At 42.3% G+C, this 16,433-nt stretch overlaps 1 protein-coding gene across 2 annotated transcripts in view; it reads right to left on the bottom strand.

Moving 5' to 3' along the window:
• Positions 1–16,433, bottom strand: part of pcp4b (Purkinje cell protein 4b) — a 176,043-nt gene that overhangs the window by 39,108 nt on the left and 120,502 nt on the right. Inside the window, exons 1-3 of one of the 2 annotated variants that reach the window (XM_034168078.1) lie at positions 11,694–11,698; positions 8,907–8,909; positions 2,573–2,677 (exon numbers count right to left, since the gene is read on the bottom strand). In XM_034168078.1, coding sequence (XP_034023969.1) covers positions 2,573–2,677; position 8,907 — 106 coding nt within the window. In that variant the 5' untranslated portion in view covers positions 8,908–8,909; positions 11,694–11,698. Of the gene's footprint in view, positions 1–2,572; positions 2,678–8,906; positions 8,910–11,693; positions 11,699–16,433 lie in introns of those variants that run through there. The other variant, XM_034168079.1, reaches the window with a different exon arrangement.

Genomic DNA, 16,433 nt, shown 5'->3' with positions numbered 1-16,433 from the left:
TTTTACTTATGGTTCAAATTTTAACCAAGCTAATTTTGGACAAGTTATTTAAAATTACTGTCATGTCTGAAGTTTTATAAAGTGAAAATATCAGATATATGTTTTAGTTTTAAAGTAATGTGCTAATTTTTAAAGTTTTGTGAGCACATGCTGTGCCCCGCAGTGCATTATGGGTACGATGCTGTAATCTCAGTACGTCAAGACAGGACAAATGCATTTCAGACACTCTGTTCAGGCTCCACGGACAACAGCATTAAACTCTAGTGCCTAAAACTCTCTTGAATATATTCTCTGCGTTTATAGACGTTGGTTTTGTATTTGCGTTTGTTAAATTCCACGCATTTTAAATGTAGCAGACAGGAATTATCTGGAATTTTGTTTTCAAGGCCTCTACTGCCATCTACTGGCCAGTAGTGTTCATGGCAGTATTCGCCCTAAGTACTAAGCGTCTGGGGAACCAGTAGATGGCAGTGTTCTATTTATTTTGACCCCGGTTATATCAGATGATTGTCAAATCAACTTTTTGGCTTTGCAAATGGCTTTTTTTTTTTACAAATGAAGTTTAAAACAAAACAAAACACAGCAAATAATTAATATAATAATAATAATAATAACATTACAAGCAGCTCTGCAGTGTTTGCACAGGCACAGTGCAAGCGTTTGGATGCTTGCAGCTTTCAGCAGCAGGAAACCCTCACGACGGCCGACCACAATACTATATCAAACAGATTTGCTCTTCATTCGACCATACGATCGGCGATCAGGAGGTGGTCGTCAGATGTTTGACCGCAGCTTGATACTCCACGTACACTACACGATGCAGGACGCACGATTAACCTGAAACTCGGTCCAAAAAATTCCTGCATGAAAAATCATCTTGCACAGTGTAAAGCACGTTTTACACTGTTTTTACAAATAAAAAAATGGAATATTTTACAAAAGCACATTTATCTTTAAGCACCAACACACGACAGATGTCACATTAACGTGTTGGTTTACATAATAAATGACTGAACCAATCAGTGTTTAGCAGAGGCACTTTTACCCAGAATCCTTTGCGATCTGTCTGTTTGTTACAAAACCTCAGAATTAGTGCATTATTCAACATTAAAAGATATGTTATATTTTAACTTTGTACAAATGACAGAATTGACATTAATGGAGTTATTCTATCGGTATTAATGTTATTTATAAATCAAAACCATAACTCAGCATGACTTTATTTTTCAAGACCTCCGCCTGACCGGAGCATTGTACTTGATAGAGAGCTGGCTTTATGGCTGCTCTCGGGGTGCCTCTGTGCTGGGAGTGCTGTAGTAAACAAGAGCTTCCAGCAGGGGCAGAATGTTGAAAGAAAAAAGTGTGGTCTCATTGTTTGGGTCTGTTGTTATTTTAAATATTACTAGAATCCATTAAATTTGTTTTACTAGTAGTTGTAAATGTGCCAGAGATAATATTGGAATTTATCGATTATCTGTAACTTCCGATACATTTTTGGGTGGTTTATTGTTTTATCTTTATCAAAGATAACTTTTCAGTTATCTGTTATCGAAGTTAATTTTTTGGTTATCTGTGCCCACCACTGTTCATATGTTTGTTTAATATTTTTCTTAATAATTGGCTTCAAATTTCATCATTAAATTCTAATCAGATTTATTCACTTAAAGTCTTTAAGCTTTATCTCTCTCCCTCTTTCACTGTCTCATGAGTTACTAAGAATTGTGTCCATTAATGAACTTATTTAATCACTGTCCACAAAAATGCCAGTTCAATTCTGGTATACTTGTAAATGAACTGTAAATATTTCTGCTGTGGTTCATTTTGTGTTTAGAAGGAAACCCTTAGTTAACCGTATTGTGAATTCAGACTTTCAGATCAGAGACTGATTTAATTAAATTGAAACTGATTAATTCATATGAGACTGATAAATTAATGAATGTTTAAATTAAAGTACCTATGCTATAAATAGGTGGTGCCCTAAGTAATAGTTAAATAATAAGTATTAAGCCCTAAATTGTTAATTATTTTGGTGACTCATCAGATGTGGCCTAACCCAATCTAATTCAATTTGGGAGTTTAACTGCTTATTCACTACCCCCTTATGGTGCTCTGGTGTAAGCCGATCTCGATTTAACTAAATTGTTACGTTTATTGGTGCTCCCATGTGGAGGCTTATTAAATATCCAAAATATATCTTTTTGGTTCCCCGTGTGGAGGCTCTAAAAAATAAATTACACTAACAATGAAATTGATAATAATAACAATAAATGCAATATGTGAGGGCATATTGTCTGTCAGCCCAAGTTGGGATCTGACATAAAATGTATTTGGTGTGCATGTGGTCCACTGGAAGCTGTCCTTCAACCTACGAAGCATCAGTCATGCTATACAGTCGCGCTATACAGCTTTTAAAACCTATCCTCGATGTGAACACACACATATCTGTGCCTGTTAGGCCTGATGATACCCAGGTGCTTGCTATTGTTATATCGTTGAAGAACAGTTTTCCAAATAAATGCAGGTTCTACAAAAGAGATTTTCTCATTTTCTTTTTTGTTTGTTTGTTTTTTACCTTGTCCTCCAGATTTCTTGTTGCTGGCAGCTGCTCCAGATCCTTGTCTCTGCAATGCAACAAAGGTGAAAGAAACAAAATATGTAAGAATCAGATTTTTATTCACTGATTCTGCCCCTTCAGCACTTTTCCTTATCTGCTGAAATTCCCCACACTACCAGAAAAAAACCTCTGTACTCATATCAAAAAGAGTTCCCCTGCCTGAAGAGACTCGACCCGTTACGGAAAATTAGGAAAAGCAAATAAACAGTGATTAATTTATTACTGTTAAATTTATTTTTCAATGTAACTCAATTTTCAATTTATTTTCATTTATATAGCGCCAAATCACAATAGAGTTGCCTCAAGGTGCTTCACACAGGTAAGGTCTAACCTTACCAACCCCCAGAACAACAGTGGTAAGGAAAAACTCCCTCTGAGGAAGAAACCTCAAGCAGACCAGACTCAAAGGGGTGACCCTCTGCTTGGGCCATGCTACAAACATAAATTACAGAAGAATTCACAGAAGAATTCACGGACAAGAAATGCTGTTGGTGCACAGGACAGGAGAGTCACCAACAAAAATACAACTCCCATCTCTGGATGGAGCTGCACCTTAAACAGAGAAAAAACAGAATCAGGCATCAGAAAGACAAAAAATACTGTATAATTTGCCAGCATTAATCAACAAGAAAAACAGAAGAAATACTAAGGTGATCGCCGGCCACTAGCCCTAAACTTCACTAAAAGACCCAGAATTTAGGTAAAGTTGAGGGCCGCGACACACTCCATTTCCTAATAAAATGAATTAAAAGAGTAAAAGTGTAAACAAACTGTACCAGTATGCTAGTCATATGAAAGGGAAAATACGTGGTGTGTCCATAAAGTAACGGTCCTTTTTATTTTTATTTTATTTTCCCCAAGTTGGGACATGTCCAGCTCTCCACAAGTTCTCTTATACTCACTCGACTGGTAAGCACTGAAAGCCGAGATAGACATGTCCAAACTTGTCCTCTGACACGCCGAAACGGAGGTGTTCCTTTGTCTCACTTCATCAGCGAATCGGTCGTGACGCGCGAAGCCTCCGCGCGGCTTTCCATGACAAATCTCTTGTTAAAAGTGAAATCTGCCGGAAAATGGCTGATGTCCAGCTCTTGTGATAACCAGAGAAAGAGCACACGACGGTCTCGTATCCACAGAGCCATCAGCTTAGAAATGATCCAGTGGTTTGTGCCGCGACGTTGCAGCTCGGAGCACGGCACACCAACCGTCCTTAAAGGGGTCCTTAAAGCTGTAGTTAAAGTCCTTATTCTCTGTGAAGCCTGTAAAATTTTCACCAAAAGCCAGATAAATTTTTCGAATGGTTTCCAGGTGCCAGTCTCTAACAGCTTCTGAAAAAATTCTGATGGAAAAAAAAAGTCCTTTTCATTCCGCCATTTCCAGACAATGAAAATCCGACGAGGGGCGGGACCACTCCTTCCACAAGGCGTGCTCACAGGTGAATGACGTCACCGTCAGGCGTGGAAAAACTCATGCATGCGCACGAGGGTTCAAGCATGTCTGACGTAAAATCATATGAATGAAATCCATATAGTTTTTAACAAAAAAAAAAAAAGGACCGTTACTTTATGGACACACCACGTAAGTAAGTCTGGCACGATAAGAGAAAGCTCTGTGACTCGCAGACTTCTTATTCACCCTATGGACACAAAGTAACACCAATTTTATGAGTCTATATTTTAAAAAGTGAAAAAAGGGTCAGAGCAGGTGATATCTGTTGAAGAGACAAAGATCAACTGAAGATCAACCGTGTTGGCCTCTCTTCATTGGCTTCCTGTTAATTCTAGAATAGAATTTAAAATTCTTCTTCTTACTTATAAGGTTTTGAATAATCAGGTCCCATCTTATCTTAGGGACCTCGTAGTACCATATTACCCCATTAGAGTGCTTCGCTCTCAGACTGCAGGCTTACTTGTAGTTCCTAGGGTTTGTAAGAGTAGAATGGGAGGCAGAGCCTTCAGCTTTCAGGCTCCTCTCCTGTGGAACCAGCTCCCAATTCAGATCAGGAGACAGATACCCTCTCTACTTTTAAGATTAGGCTTAAAACTTTCCTTTTCGCTAAGGCTTATAGTTAGGGCTGGATCAGGTGACCCTGGACCATCCCTTGGTTATGCTGCTTTAGACATAGACTGTGGGGGGGTTCCCATGATGCACTGTTTCTTTCTCTTTTTGCTCCGTATGCATCACTTTGCATTTAATCATTAGTGATCGATCTCTGCCCCCCTTCACAGCATGTCTTTTCCTGGTTCTTTCCCTCAGCCCCAACCAGTCTCAGCAGAAGACTGCCCCTCCCTGAGCCTGGTTCTGCTGGAGGTTTCGTCCTGTTAAAAGGGAGTTTTTCCTTCCCACTGTAGCCAAGTGCTTGCTCATAGGGGGTCGTTTTGACCGTTGGGGTTTTTCATAATTATTGTATGGCGTTGCCTTACAATATAGAGCGCCTTGGGGCAACTGTTTGTTGTGATTTGGCGCTATATAAGAAAAAAGTTGATTGAAGTTGATTGAAGTGTAAGGTAACCTCCTAAAAACCTTTTATGACTGTGGTGGCATCAGCCATCATCTTTGGAGTGATCTGCTGTGTCAGTCGCATATTAACAGCAGACAGGAAGACACTGGAAACACTGATCCAAAAAGCCAGTTCAGTCATGGGATGTCACCTTGAGCCAGTGCAGGTGGTGGGTGAGAGCAAGATGGTAACCAAACTATCATCTCTACTGGAGAACCAGTCTCACTTACTATAGGGCACCATCAAAAGCAATGGGCAGCTCCCTCAGGGACAGACTGATTTACCCAAACTGTCTGAAGGAGAGGCATTGTAAGGTCCTTCCATCCTGGTGCTGTTAGACTGTATAATCTGCACTGCTCCCAGTAAGTGTATATCTTTACTTATGTATATCCAAGCTTAACAAACTGTGCAATACTTCTGTTAAATCGGCTTGACTGTATGCACACTGCACCCAGTACCCACTGCAGTAACCATATGCAGTAACCACTGCATATCTAATATATACACAACCACTGAAAGGTTTGGACACACTTTCCTATTCAACTGAATACTCTAAGTCTAATGTAGTACCCACTGCATATATTATATTTACACTATCAGTCAAACCTTTACACACGTTCCCTTTTCAACTGAATTGCAGTGTTTCTAAACCCTTGACTGGTTCTGTATGTCTTCCTTACAAAGTTTATAGTATTTTCCTATTTTTGACAAAACATCACAAAATATGTTCCATGGAAACAACTCCATGCCTGTCCAGAGAACAGACTGTTTTATTTCAGTCTCCACAGTCAGCTGTTTAAGACTTTTCCTCTTCCTCATTCAACAGTAGTATCACATGAACCCTTTATGGACTTTTGATCTCCGTCAGATTCTATGTGGAAGATTTCTCAAAGTGACAGAGCGGTCCAACGCAAACTTAGGGAAAATTCAGTTTTAAATCAGCTCACAGCACATTTATGTTTCCCACATTTATGTTTCCTACATTGTTACTCTGCTGTGGAATCTGTTTATGTGCAAGGTAACAACGCACACACAGACATGAATGTCTGTCACTGTGGGTTTTTACGGCACAGTTCTTTGTGTCCTTCGACAGCAATCTATGCTGTTTAATAAAGACATTTATTCATATTTATTTGCTTGATGTGAGCATGACTACTAATTGTATTTTATCGGTCGCCCGACTTGGTGAAAAGCTCAAAATAGTAACCATCATGATCGCTTTTTTAAAGAACACTTTAAGTGTGACCCTACTTACTTTAAACACATGCTGTAAGTAATCAAGCCCTGTTAGGAAGTTTTCACCTCATTTTTTAAAACGAAAAGGCAGTTTAATGGTGTGTTTCTCATTTCCAGTGGAAAGAAAATTCGTGGTTGTGAGTTATGATTTTTTTTTTCCGTATATACGAGGTCTATTAGAAAAGTATCCGACCTTATTATTTTTTTCAAAAACCATATGGATTTGAATCACGTGTGATTACATCAGACATGCTTGAACCCTCGTGGGCATGCGAGAGTTTTTTCACGCCTGTCGGTTACGTCATTCGCCTGTGGGCAGTCTTTGAGTGAGGAGTGTCCACCCGCTCGTCGATTTTTTTCATTGTTTAGGAATGGCTCAGAGACTGTTGCTTTGTTGATAAAAATTTTTCAAAACTGTAAAGCACAACTGAGTGGACACCACTTCAATAAATTCAGCTGGTTTTCGGTAAAAATTTTAACGGCTGATGAGAGATTTTGGTCTGGTAGTGTCGCTTTAAGGACGGTCCACGGCGCCTGACGGCGATCTGCGCTTCGATGGCGGCAGCGTCTCGCCGTTTCAAGTTGAAAACTTCCACATTTCAGGCTCTGTTGACGCAGTAAGTCGTCAGAGAACAGAGAACTTTCAGAAGAAGTCGGCATGAGGAGTTTATTCGGACATTCCATTGTTAACGGTCATTTTGTAATGAAAGAATGTGCGGGCAGAGTCGCATGTCGGGCTGGACCCGACCGCGGGGGGGGTCGCGGCAGGAAAAACACCTCCGTTGGAAATCTTAACGGGCAAGTTGGAACATGCCCAAGCTGTTACACAATTTCTCAGTTACTCACTTGTTGAAAGCCATTAAAAGCCGCCTGAATTCTACAAATGGTTTTCAACACGGAGGTGTTTTTCCTGTCGCGGCGCACACAGATTTGCCGAGTCGACACGGAAACGACTCGGCGAATTTGCGCACACATCTTTCATTAAAAAAGTCCTTAAACAGTGGAATGTCCGCATAAATTCCTCATGCCGGCCCTCTTCTGAATCTTCTCTGTTCTCTCACGATGTCCTGGGTGAATTAAGCCTTAAATTAGGATGTTTTCAGCTCGAAACAGGCTGACGACAGCGCCTGGAAGTGCTGCAGGACGTCCCGCTCCGTGGGAAGTCCTTACACCGACAGAAACACCCCATAATCTCTCATCAGCCGTTAAACTTTTCACAGAAAACCATCTTAATTTCTCGAATAGTGTCCACTCGGATATTCCTCACAGGTCCAGAAAAAATTTTGATAAAGCAACGCGCGCCGTCTTGAGCAGCGTGTGAAACAAAGGAATTCAGCCGAGAGGGCGGGACCACATCTCACTCAAGGCCTGCCCACAGGGAAATGACGTCACCGACGCGTGAAAAAACTCACGCATGCGCACGAGGGTTCAAGCATGATTGGTGTAATCGCATGTCATTCAAATCCATATAGTTAAAAAAAAATAAATAAAAGGGTCGGTTTATTATCTAAGAGACCTCCTATGTTGCAAAAACTCTCAAACTCATAAAAATGCTGCAACTTATACTGTGGAAAATACGGTACTATTACCAATGCTGCTGTGATATTGCAAATTTCCCCATGCAGGACTAATAAAGGAATATCTTCTCTTCAACATCCATAGTGCAAAACAAAATAAATTAAATGTCCAAATAGCACGGCATTACATAAAAACACACGTTGCACGCATCAGTTGCAGCTGATGCTTTGATTGCTTTACTACCTCATAAAACAACTCTTGTAGTGTGAGTCATGTGTTCCTCTGAACCACACAGAACAAAGGTAATTTAAATTCACCAGCACATCACCGGATATATTGGTGTCAAAATGAGCACCCCAGTGATGAATGATAAAGGGTGAATCACCTGCAGCAGAACCACACATCTGCACCTGAGGCACATCATCACAAACCAAAATAAAATATTATAAGTTCAGGAAAGGATCAGTACTAGCCTGAGCGATCTCATATTTTTTGTTACCCACAGGAACTTTTGAGTTGTATAATTACAACCCCAATTCCAATGAAGTTGGGACATTGTGTAAAATGTAAATTATAACAGAATCCAGTGATTTGCAAATCCTCTTCAACCTATATTCAATTGAATACACCACAAAGACAAGATATTTAATGTTCAAACTGATAAAATGTATTGTTTTTGTGCAAATGTTTGCTCATTTTGAAATGGATGCCTGTAACACATTTCAAAAATTTTGGACGGGGTAACAAAAGACTGGGAAAGTTGAAGAATGCTCAAAGAACACCTGTTTGGATCATTCCACAGGTGAACAGGTTAATTGGAAACAGGCGAGTGTCATGATTGGGTATAAAAGAAGCATCCCCAAAAAGGCTCAGCCATTCACAAGCAAAGATGCGGCGAGGATCACCACTTCGTGAACAACTGCATGAAAAAATAGTCCAGTAGTTTAAGAACAATGTTTCTCCAACATTCAATGCAAGGAATTTAGGGATTCCATCATCTACAGTCCATAATCAGAAGATTCAGAGAATCTGGAGAACTTTCTACACGTAAGCGGCAAGGCCGAAAACCAACATTGAATGCCCGTGACCTTCGATCCCTTAGGCGGCACTGCATTAAAAACCAACATCATTGTGTAAAGGATCTTACCAGATGGGCTCAGGAACACTTCAGAAAACCATTGTCAGTTAACACATTTCTTTGCTACATCTACAAGTGCAAGGTAAACTCTACCATGCAAAGCGAAAGCCATACATCAACAACATCCAGAAACACCGCCACCTTCTCTAGGCCCGAGCTCATTTGAAATGGACAGACGCAAAGTGGAAAAGTGTGCTGTCGTCTGATGAGTCTACATTTCAAATTGTTTTTGGAAATCATGGGCGTCGTGTCCTCCAGACAAAAGAGGAAAAAGACCATCCAGATTGTTACCAGCGCAAAGTTCAAAAGCCAGCAATCTGTGATGGTATGGGGGTGTGTTAGTGCCCATGGCATGGGCAACTTACACATCTGTGATGGCACGATCAATGCTGAAATGTACATCCAGGTTTTGGATGCTGCATCCAAGCAGCATCTTTTTCAGGGACGTCCCTGCTTATTTCAGCAAGACAATGCCAAGCCACATTCTGCACATGTTACAACAGCGTGGTTTCGTAGTAAAAGAGTGCGGGTACTAGAATGGCCTGCCTACAGTCCAGACCTATCGCGCACTGGAAATGTGTGGCGCATTATGAAGCGCAAAATACGACAATGGAGACCCCGGGCTTCTAAACAACTGAAGTCGTACATCAAGCAAGAATGGGAAAGAATTCCACCTACAAAGCTTCAACAATTAGTGTCCTCAGTTCCCAAACGTTTATTGAGTGTTGTTAGAAGGAAAGGTGATGTACACAATTGCAATCACACATGATGCGTGCGTGGGGGCTTGTTTTTGTTGTGGACTAATTCTGAAATCTTCACACTGGGGTGAGTGGAATGTTATTTTTTTTTCATCTTTTACTTTGTGTTCTTTTCAATGGAGCTTTCAATGAAAGTATTTTGTTTTACTTTGAGAGAGTCTGTGGATATATGTGTGCGCGCACGTGTGTGTGTGTGTGTGTGTGTGTGTGTGTGTGTGTGTGTGTGTGTGTGTGTGTGTGTGTGTGGCAGCAGCTGTTTTAACCCAATTCAGATGGATGTCTGGCTGAATTTGAACAAAATATAATCAGTATTAAGCTTGTAGACTCTCTCAAATGTCATTAAATGTCAATCTCTATAAGGAACTTTTTAAAAGTGAATTCATGTTGAATAATCCCTTAAAAAAGCAGCTGACATGCGGGTTAAAATGGCTGTTACGCTGTGTCCACGTGTCAGCTGTTTATTGCCGCTTAATGGACATGAAATGTCTCTGTGACATTTGTACAGGCAACATGATGAGATATATATACAAGGTCTGTGAGAAAACTATCCGACCTTTTTAATTTTTTCAAAAACTATATGGATTTAAATCATGTGTGCTTGCATCAGACAAGCTTGAACCTTCGTGCGCATGCGTGAGTTTTTTCACGCCTGTCGGTTGCATCAATCGCCTGTGTCAGGCTTTGAGTGAGCACTGGTCCACCCCCCTCGTCGGATTTTTATTGTCTGAGAATGCTGAGAGGTTGCCGCTTTGCTCCATGAATTTTTTATCAGAAACTGTTAGAGACAGCCAGTTGGAAACCATTCAAAAGATTCAGATGGATTTTGGTGAAGATTCTGTCGGCGTCACACGGATTAAGGAGTGTTAAAACCTTTTTAAAGATGGCCCACAATGGCGGAGGGCGCGCGGCGCACTGAGCAGCCATCAACAGGCTGGAATGACCAGATCATTTCTAAACTGAACGCTGTGTTGATCCAGGACATCGTGTGACTACCACAGAAATGGCAAGAGAGGCAAAATGGCAAAAGTGCTGGACACAGCACTTTTGCAGCACATTCCACTGTTACAGGAGATTTTGTAATGAAAGACGTGCAGAGGATTTCGCGCGTCGGCACGGAAAAAACACCTCCGTGTTGGAAACCATTCATAAGATTGAGACGGCTTTCGGTGGCTTTTCAGTCCAGTGAGTATCCGAGAAATTGTTTAACAGCTGGGCATGTTCCAACTTGTCCTGTGAGACTTCCAAGATGGACGTGTTGTTTGTCCAGCGCCATGAGCGGCTGCCTCCCGATGCGCGAATCCGTCCGCACGTCTTTCATTACAAAATCTCCTTTAACAGTGGAATGTGCCGATAAAGTGCTGATCCCGACCTCTTCTGAAACTTCTATGCTAGTCACACGACGTCCTGCATCAACAGAGCCTTAAATTTGGAAGTGATCTGCTCGTTCCAGCCTGTCGATGACCGCCGTGGGCCTTTTTTAATCCAGTTTTAATGTTCCTTAATCCGTGTGATACCGATAGAATCTTCACCGAAAGCCATCTGAATCTTCCAAATGGTTTCCATCTGGCTGTCTGGCAGAGTTTCTGAAAAAATTTTCATGGAACAAAGCGGCAGTCGCTCCGCCATTCCTAAACAATAAAAATCCGACGAGGGGGCTGGACCAGTGTTCACAGGCAAATGACGCAACCGACAGTCGTAAAAAATTCAGGCATGCGCACAAAGGTTCAAGCTTGTCTGATGCAAGCGCACATGATTCAAATCCATATAGGTCAGATAGTTTTCTCACAGACCTCATATATATATATATATATATTAGATTTTTCACAGTTATGTACAACACTTATTAGTGTTTGTAACAGTCTGCGTTCACAGGTGCACAAAACCTTCTCACAGCTGCTGCTTTTACCATGACTGCATCAAAATGAACACTTAACCCTCTGGGGTCCGAGGGCATTTTTTAGACAGTTCACTCACCTAGCATAAATGTTTTATTATTGCTCTTAACAGCTCTCCCTGCATCCCACAATCAGGTTTTATGTCTCTTTTTTTCAGGACAACCTGTGCTTTCATAATAATATATATGTTTTTGTTGTGTTTTATAAGTGTAAAAAAGGTTTACAATCAAAAATAAGGAAGGAAAAAGTAAAGCGAAAAATAATTTTCCACACACATTTATTCAAAACACACAGCAACTATAATAAACAACTGTAAAGGTAATTTGAGGTCTTGTGTGAAAGACTGTACAACAAAAAGGTTCAAACAATAAACACAAATGCACATTTTGAACAATATATACAAAATGATCTATGCATTTTTGTTTTTTGTCTTCATGATAAAAGCAACAGAGTTATCCAGTAACATTCACATGCAAACTTGTGGAGCAATCCTGATAGTTACACACTCTTTGTTTGAGCATGTGAGATTGTCATCAGAGGGTCTCCGTCTGCTCTGTCTGCTTTCAGGGATCGCTGTGCATAATGGCGCAGGGCACATTTGGAGCCCAATAGTATGTACTCATTGGAGCACCCAGGAGCTATTCAAACGGGCCAACTAGTAACATATCACTCCTGAAAATGATCTTTGGCTTTTCATGTGAGGTGAATCTGCCCTATGATTGAATTTGGGAAAACCATGTGATGGTGAACCAATTCCGATTGGACACTCACATTGTGCACGTCATCACACAGCTTCTATGAGGAGTACAAAGATGGCTGGCTCGAAAGTCCGCTGAGTTAACTTTTCAGCCAAAAAAAAGAGTAAGTTTCTATCTCATATCATTTAAAAGTTATTTATAATTTAGTAAAGCCCGGTCTTAGCTGTCGTATACGATGGCGTCGGCCCCAGAGGGTTAAAGACAAGTCGTCATAACACGACATCACACTTATGTAAATTTTGGAATTAATCTGTGCCTCAGTTCTTAACGTTAGCAGATACATTCCATTGAAGCGCACACTGGGACGTGTCTAGAAGCGACGTCACTTGTCGGAAACACTTGACGTCACTTGTTGGAAACACAGAGTTCTCACGAGTACTTTGTTTTCGGACGTCTCCGTAGCTGTTTGCTGTGGATGCCATATACTTTGAAACCAGTCACGGAAGTGCACAAAGTAATCCTGGTGGATCATCGGATGGTCACTAACAGCCTTAAAAAAAATTAAGAAGCTGGGTGGCCCAGGCCCCGCCTGCTGCGGCCTTCACCTACTTTACCTCAAGTCGCATGACGGACTGCTTCAAGTTTAGTGCACATAAACAATGTCAATTGTATATGTGTTGTCTTTAATTCTGATGTGTGCCGTTATTATGGTAAACAAGTAATAATTGTGGATTAATTTCTGTATCTTGCCTGAGGTAATTGGAGTGTAAACGTAATTACGTTGTTATACTCGTGTAATGACAGTGACAATAAATCTCATCTCATCTCTCATCTCAGCCTAAATGTTAACTGTTATGATTTAGGTGCAACATGTCCATTAAATATGCAACACCAAATCTCGCACATCCGCAACAGTGCACAGCACCATGCCAATGCAAAAATAATAGGCAGCGCTCTCACGGTGAAAGCTGAAAGAATGATTCACTTTCCTTTCCTTCAATTCTCCCTACCAAGTATAGTCAAAAATGAACCGCTGTAGGGGGCACACTATGATCATTGCCTTATTTTGCTGAGGTTTACAGTCAGCCGTACATCTGGGTGCATTGCAACTTGTGCAGTGTTCATAAAGCGAGCATAAAAAATATATCCAACCACTGTAAACCAGACTGGACAAAAGTAGTATTAAATAGAACAGTGCATCCAGAAAGTATTCACATGCTTCAATTTTTCCACATTTTTTATGTTACAGCCTTATTCCAAAATGGATTAAATTCATTTTCCCTCAAACTTCTATACACAATATCCCATGACGACAATCTAAAAAACATTTGAGATTTTGGCAAATTTAGAGAAAAATAAAGAACTAAGAAGTCACATGTACATAAGTATTCAGAGCCTTTGCCATGAATCTCAAATCCTTGACATGTTTCTCGAACTTAACTGGAGTCCGTCTGGGGAACATTCAGTTGATCAGACATGATTTAAAAAAATGATTAAAAAGATATAAAAAAAATTGATTGATTGATTGATTTGGAAAGGCACACACCTGTGTACATATAAGGTGCCACAGTTGACAGTGCATGTCAGAGCACAAACCAAGCATGAAGTCAAAGGAATTGTCCGTAGACCTGTGGGACAGGATTGTCTTGAGGCACAAATCTGGGGAAGGATACAAAAGCATTTCTGCTGCTTTGAAGGTCCCAATAAGCACAGAGGCCTCCATCAACTGTAAATGGAAGAAGTTCGGATCCACCAGGACTCCTCCTAGAGATGGTCGTCCATCTAAACTGAGCAATCGGGGAGAAGGGCCTTAGTCAGGGAGGTCAGGGAGTGACCTGATGGTCACTCTGTCAGAGCTCCAGCATTCCTCTGTCAAGAGAGGAGAACCTTCTGAAAAGACAACCATCTCTCCAGCAATCCACCAATCAGGCCCGTAGAGTGGCCAGTAAAAGGCACATGGCAGCCCACCTGGAGTTTGTCAAAAAGCACCTGAAGAACTCCCAGACCATGAGAAACAAAATTCTCTGGTCATGTTCGGAGGAAACCAGGCACGATCCCTAAAGTGAAGCACGGTGGTGGCAGCATCATGCTGTGGGAATGGTTTTCAGTGGTAGGAACTGGGAGACTAGTCAGGGTTGAGGGAAAGATGAATGCAGAAATGTACAAAGACATCCTGGATGAAAACCTGCTCCAGAGCGCTCTTGACCTCAGACTGGAGTGATGGTTCATCTTTCAGCAAGACAATGACACTAAGCACACAGCTAAGATATCAAAGGAGTGGCTTCAGGACAACTCTGTGAATGTCCTTGTAGATGGGTTAAATGAGTCATTAAAAGATGAGCTGGCAGTCCGTGACGAGCCAAACGATTTAGATGAGCTAATATCGTTGGTGATTCGTCTAGATGATCGGATGAAGGAGCGTGGACGCGAGAGAGGACGCCAATCACAGCGGGTTTTTTCGTCTCGGGGCTTTCCCCGACACAGATCTGGGCCGCCTCTCCTTCGCCCCACTGAGGCTCCTCCGACGGGACCACTGGCTCCTCCTGTTGACGAGCCCATGCAGCTCGGACGAGCAGAGATTACTGTATTGCCCCGACATATAAACATCAAGAAAAATAATGGTGACGTATCTCCAGGTGTTCTGGGACAGGCAAAACACACATAAAAAAAAAAAAAAAAAACAATACGGGTTAATGTTTTGTTTTCTTTAAATAGGGGTTATAATTTGTTTGGGGAGTCAGAGGCGTGTCTGGTGGAGTGAATGTTAGGCGGATAGAAGCCCGTCTCGGTTCACTTAATCGTTAATTTTTTATGTGTTTTTAGGTATTTTGTGTTTGGGTTGTTGGGTCATTTTATTTTGTTGTGTTTTATTTCCCTACATCCCTAACCCCAACCTCACTTGCCCCAAGACCGTTTGTCTTGTGGGTTGTGGGGTGGTGCAGGTTGGTCACGCTGAGCGTTCTCAGAAGACCTCTGCACCTAGGGGGGGGGGGTGTTAGGGGCATTTTTCTTGGTTTGGTTATGGCCCGGTTCCACTCCAGCCTCGGTGAGCCTTTGTACCGTTCGTCATTGGTGTTGCCGGGGTGTGGTGCAGCGGGAACATACCTCAGTCGGAGGGGTGGGCCGATCTGTTGCCGTTCGCCATTTCGGTAGTTCCACCCCTCACGAGAGGCTGGGGTATGGTCGAGTTGGGGCACCGGACGTATTTCTGGTTCTCCGCTGCGCCTTGGGGTTGGGGCTGGGTTAGTTTTTCCTGTTCCCTTCCCCGGCTTAATGTTTTGAGCCGTTCACCAAAATTGAGCCGCCGAGGGGCTCTGGGAGGGATCTGGGGCCTTTCGGGGTGCCGGGGAGGGTAACAGGGTTTACGGTCGTTTTATATCCCCCCGGGGTTGTTTTTGGTAGTCCTCCGGGGGTTGAATTTTGATTTTGTTCTGTTTCCTTCTGGGTTCCACCTCCAGGGTTGATGGGACGGTCCTCTGGGGGGGAATTGGCTTGGGGCCAACTAGCCAAGTGTAGCCGGGTCTGGGGTTCCGGGGTTGTGGGGTGGGTACCTCCTGGGGTTGATGGTACGGTCCTCTGGGGGGCGCCGTTTGCTCCATGTATACCTGGGGACCTTTGTGGGATTCTGGTTCTCGCTGTTCCTCCTGGAACTGGCGGTAAAGGCCTTCTGGGGGGAGTTGGGCTCTGTAGGTCGTTCTGGGGGGGTTGTTATTTTTCTTTTATGCATTTATGTTTGTATTGTGTTTGTGGGGCTGTGTTGGGTTTTTGTGTTTGGGAGTTTTTCTTTTCTTCCCGGGGTTTGATGGGACGGTCCCCTGGGGAGGTTTTGGGTGGGTTTTGTGTTTTTTCCTGTGTGTTGGCTTGTACTGGGGAATGTTTTGGGGCTTTTGTTGATGCCAGCCGGCCTTCCAGCTGCGGTGCCCTGTCCTGCTGTCTGTGGTGGACCTTGGGAGCGTGGTGCTATCTGCTTCCTGACGAGGACCCCGGAGGGAGGTGCTGTTCTCGGGCCTGGTCTGTTCGGTCGCCGGGAGGCTTCCCGTTAAAGGGGGGGTACTGTTGTGTGTTGGGGGGTGTGG

Source organism: Thalassophryne amazonica, chromosome 4 (genome assembly GCF_902500255.1).
Source record: "Thalassophryne amazonica chromosome 4, fThaAma1.1, whole genome shotgun sequence".
NCBI lineage: Eukaryota > Metazoa > Chordata > Actinopteri > Batrachoidiformes > Batrachoididae > Thalassophryne > Thalassophryne amazonica.
The sequence above is the reverse complement of the archived record's forward strand: the minus strand, read 5'-3'. Positions and strand labels throughout refer to the sequence as shown.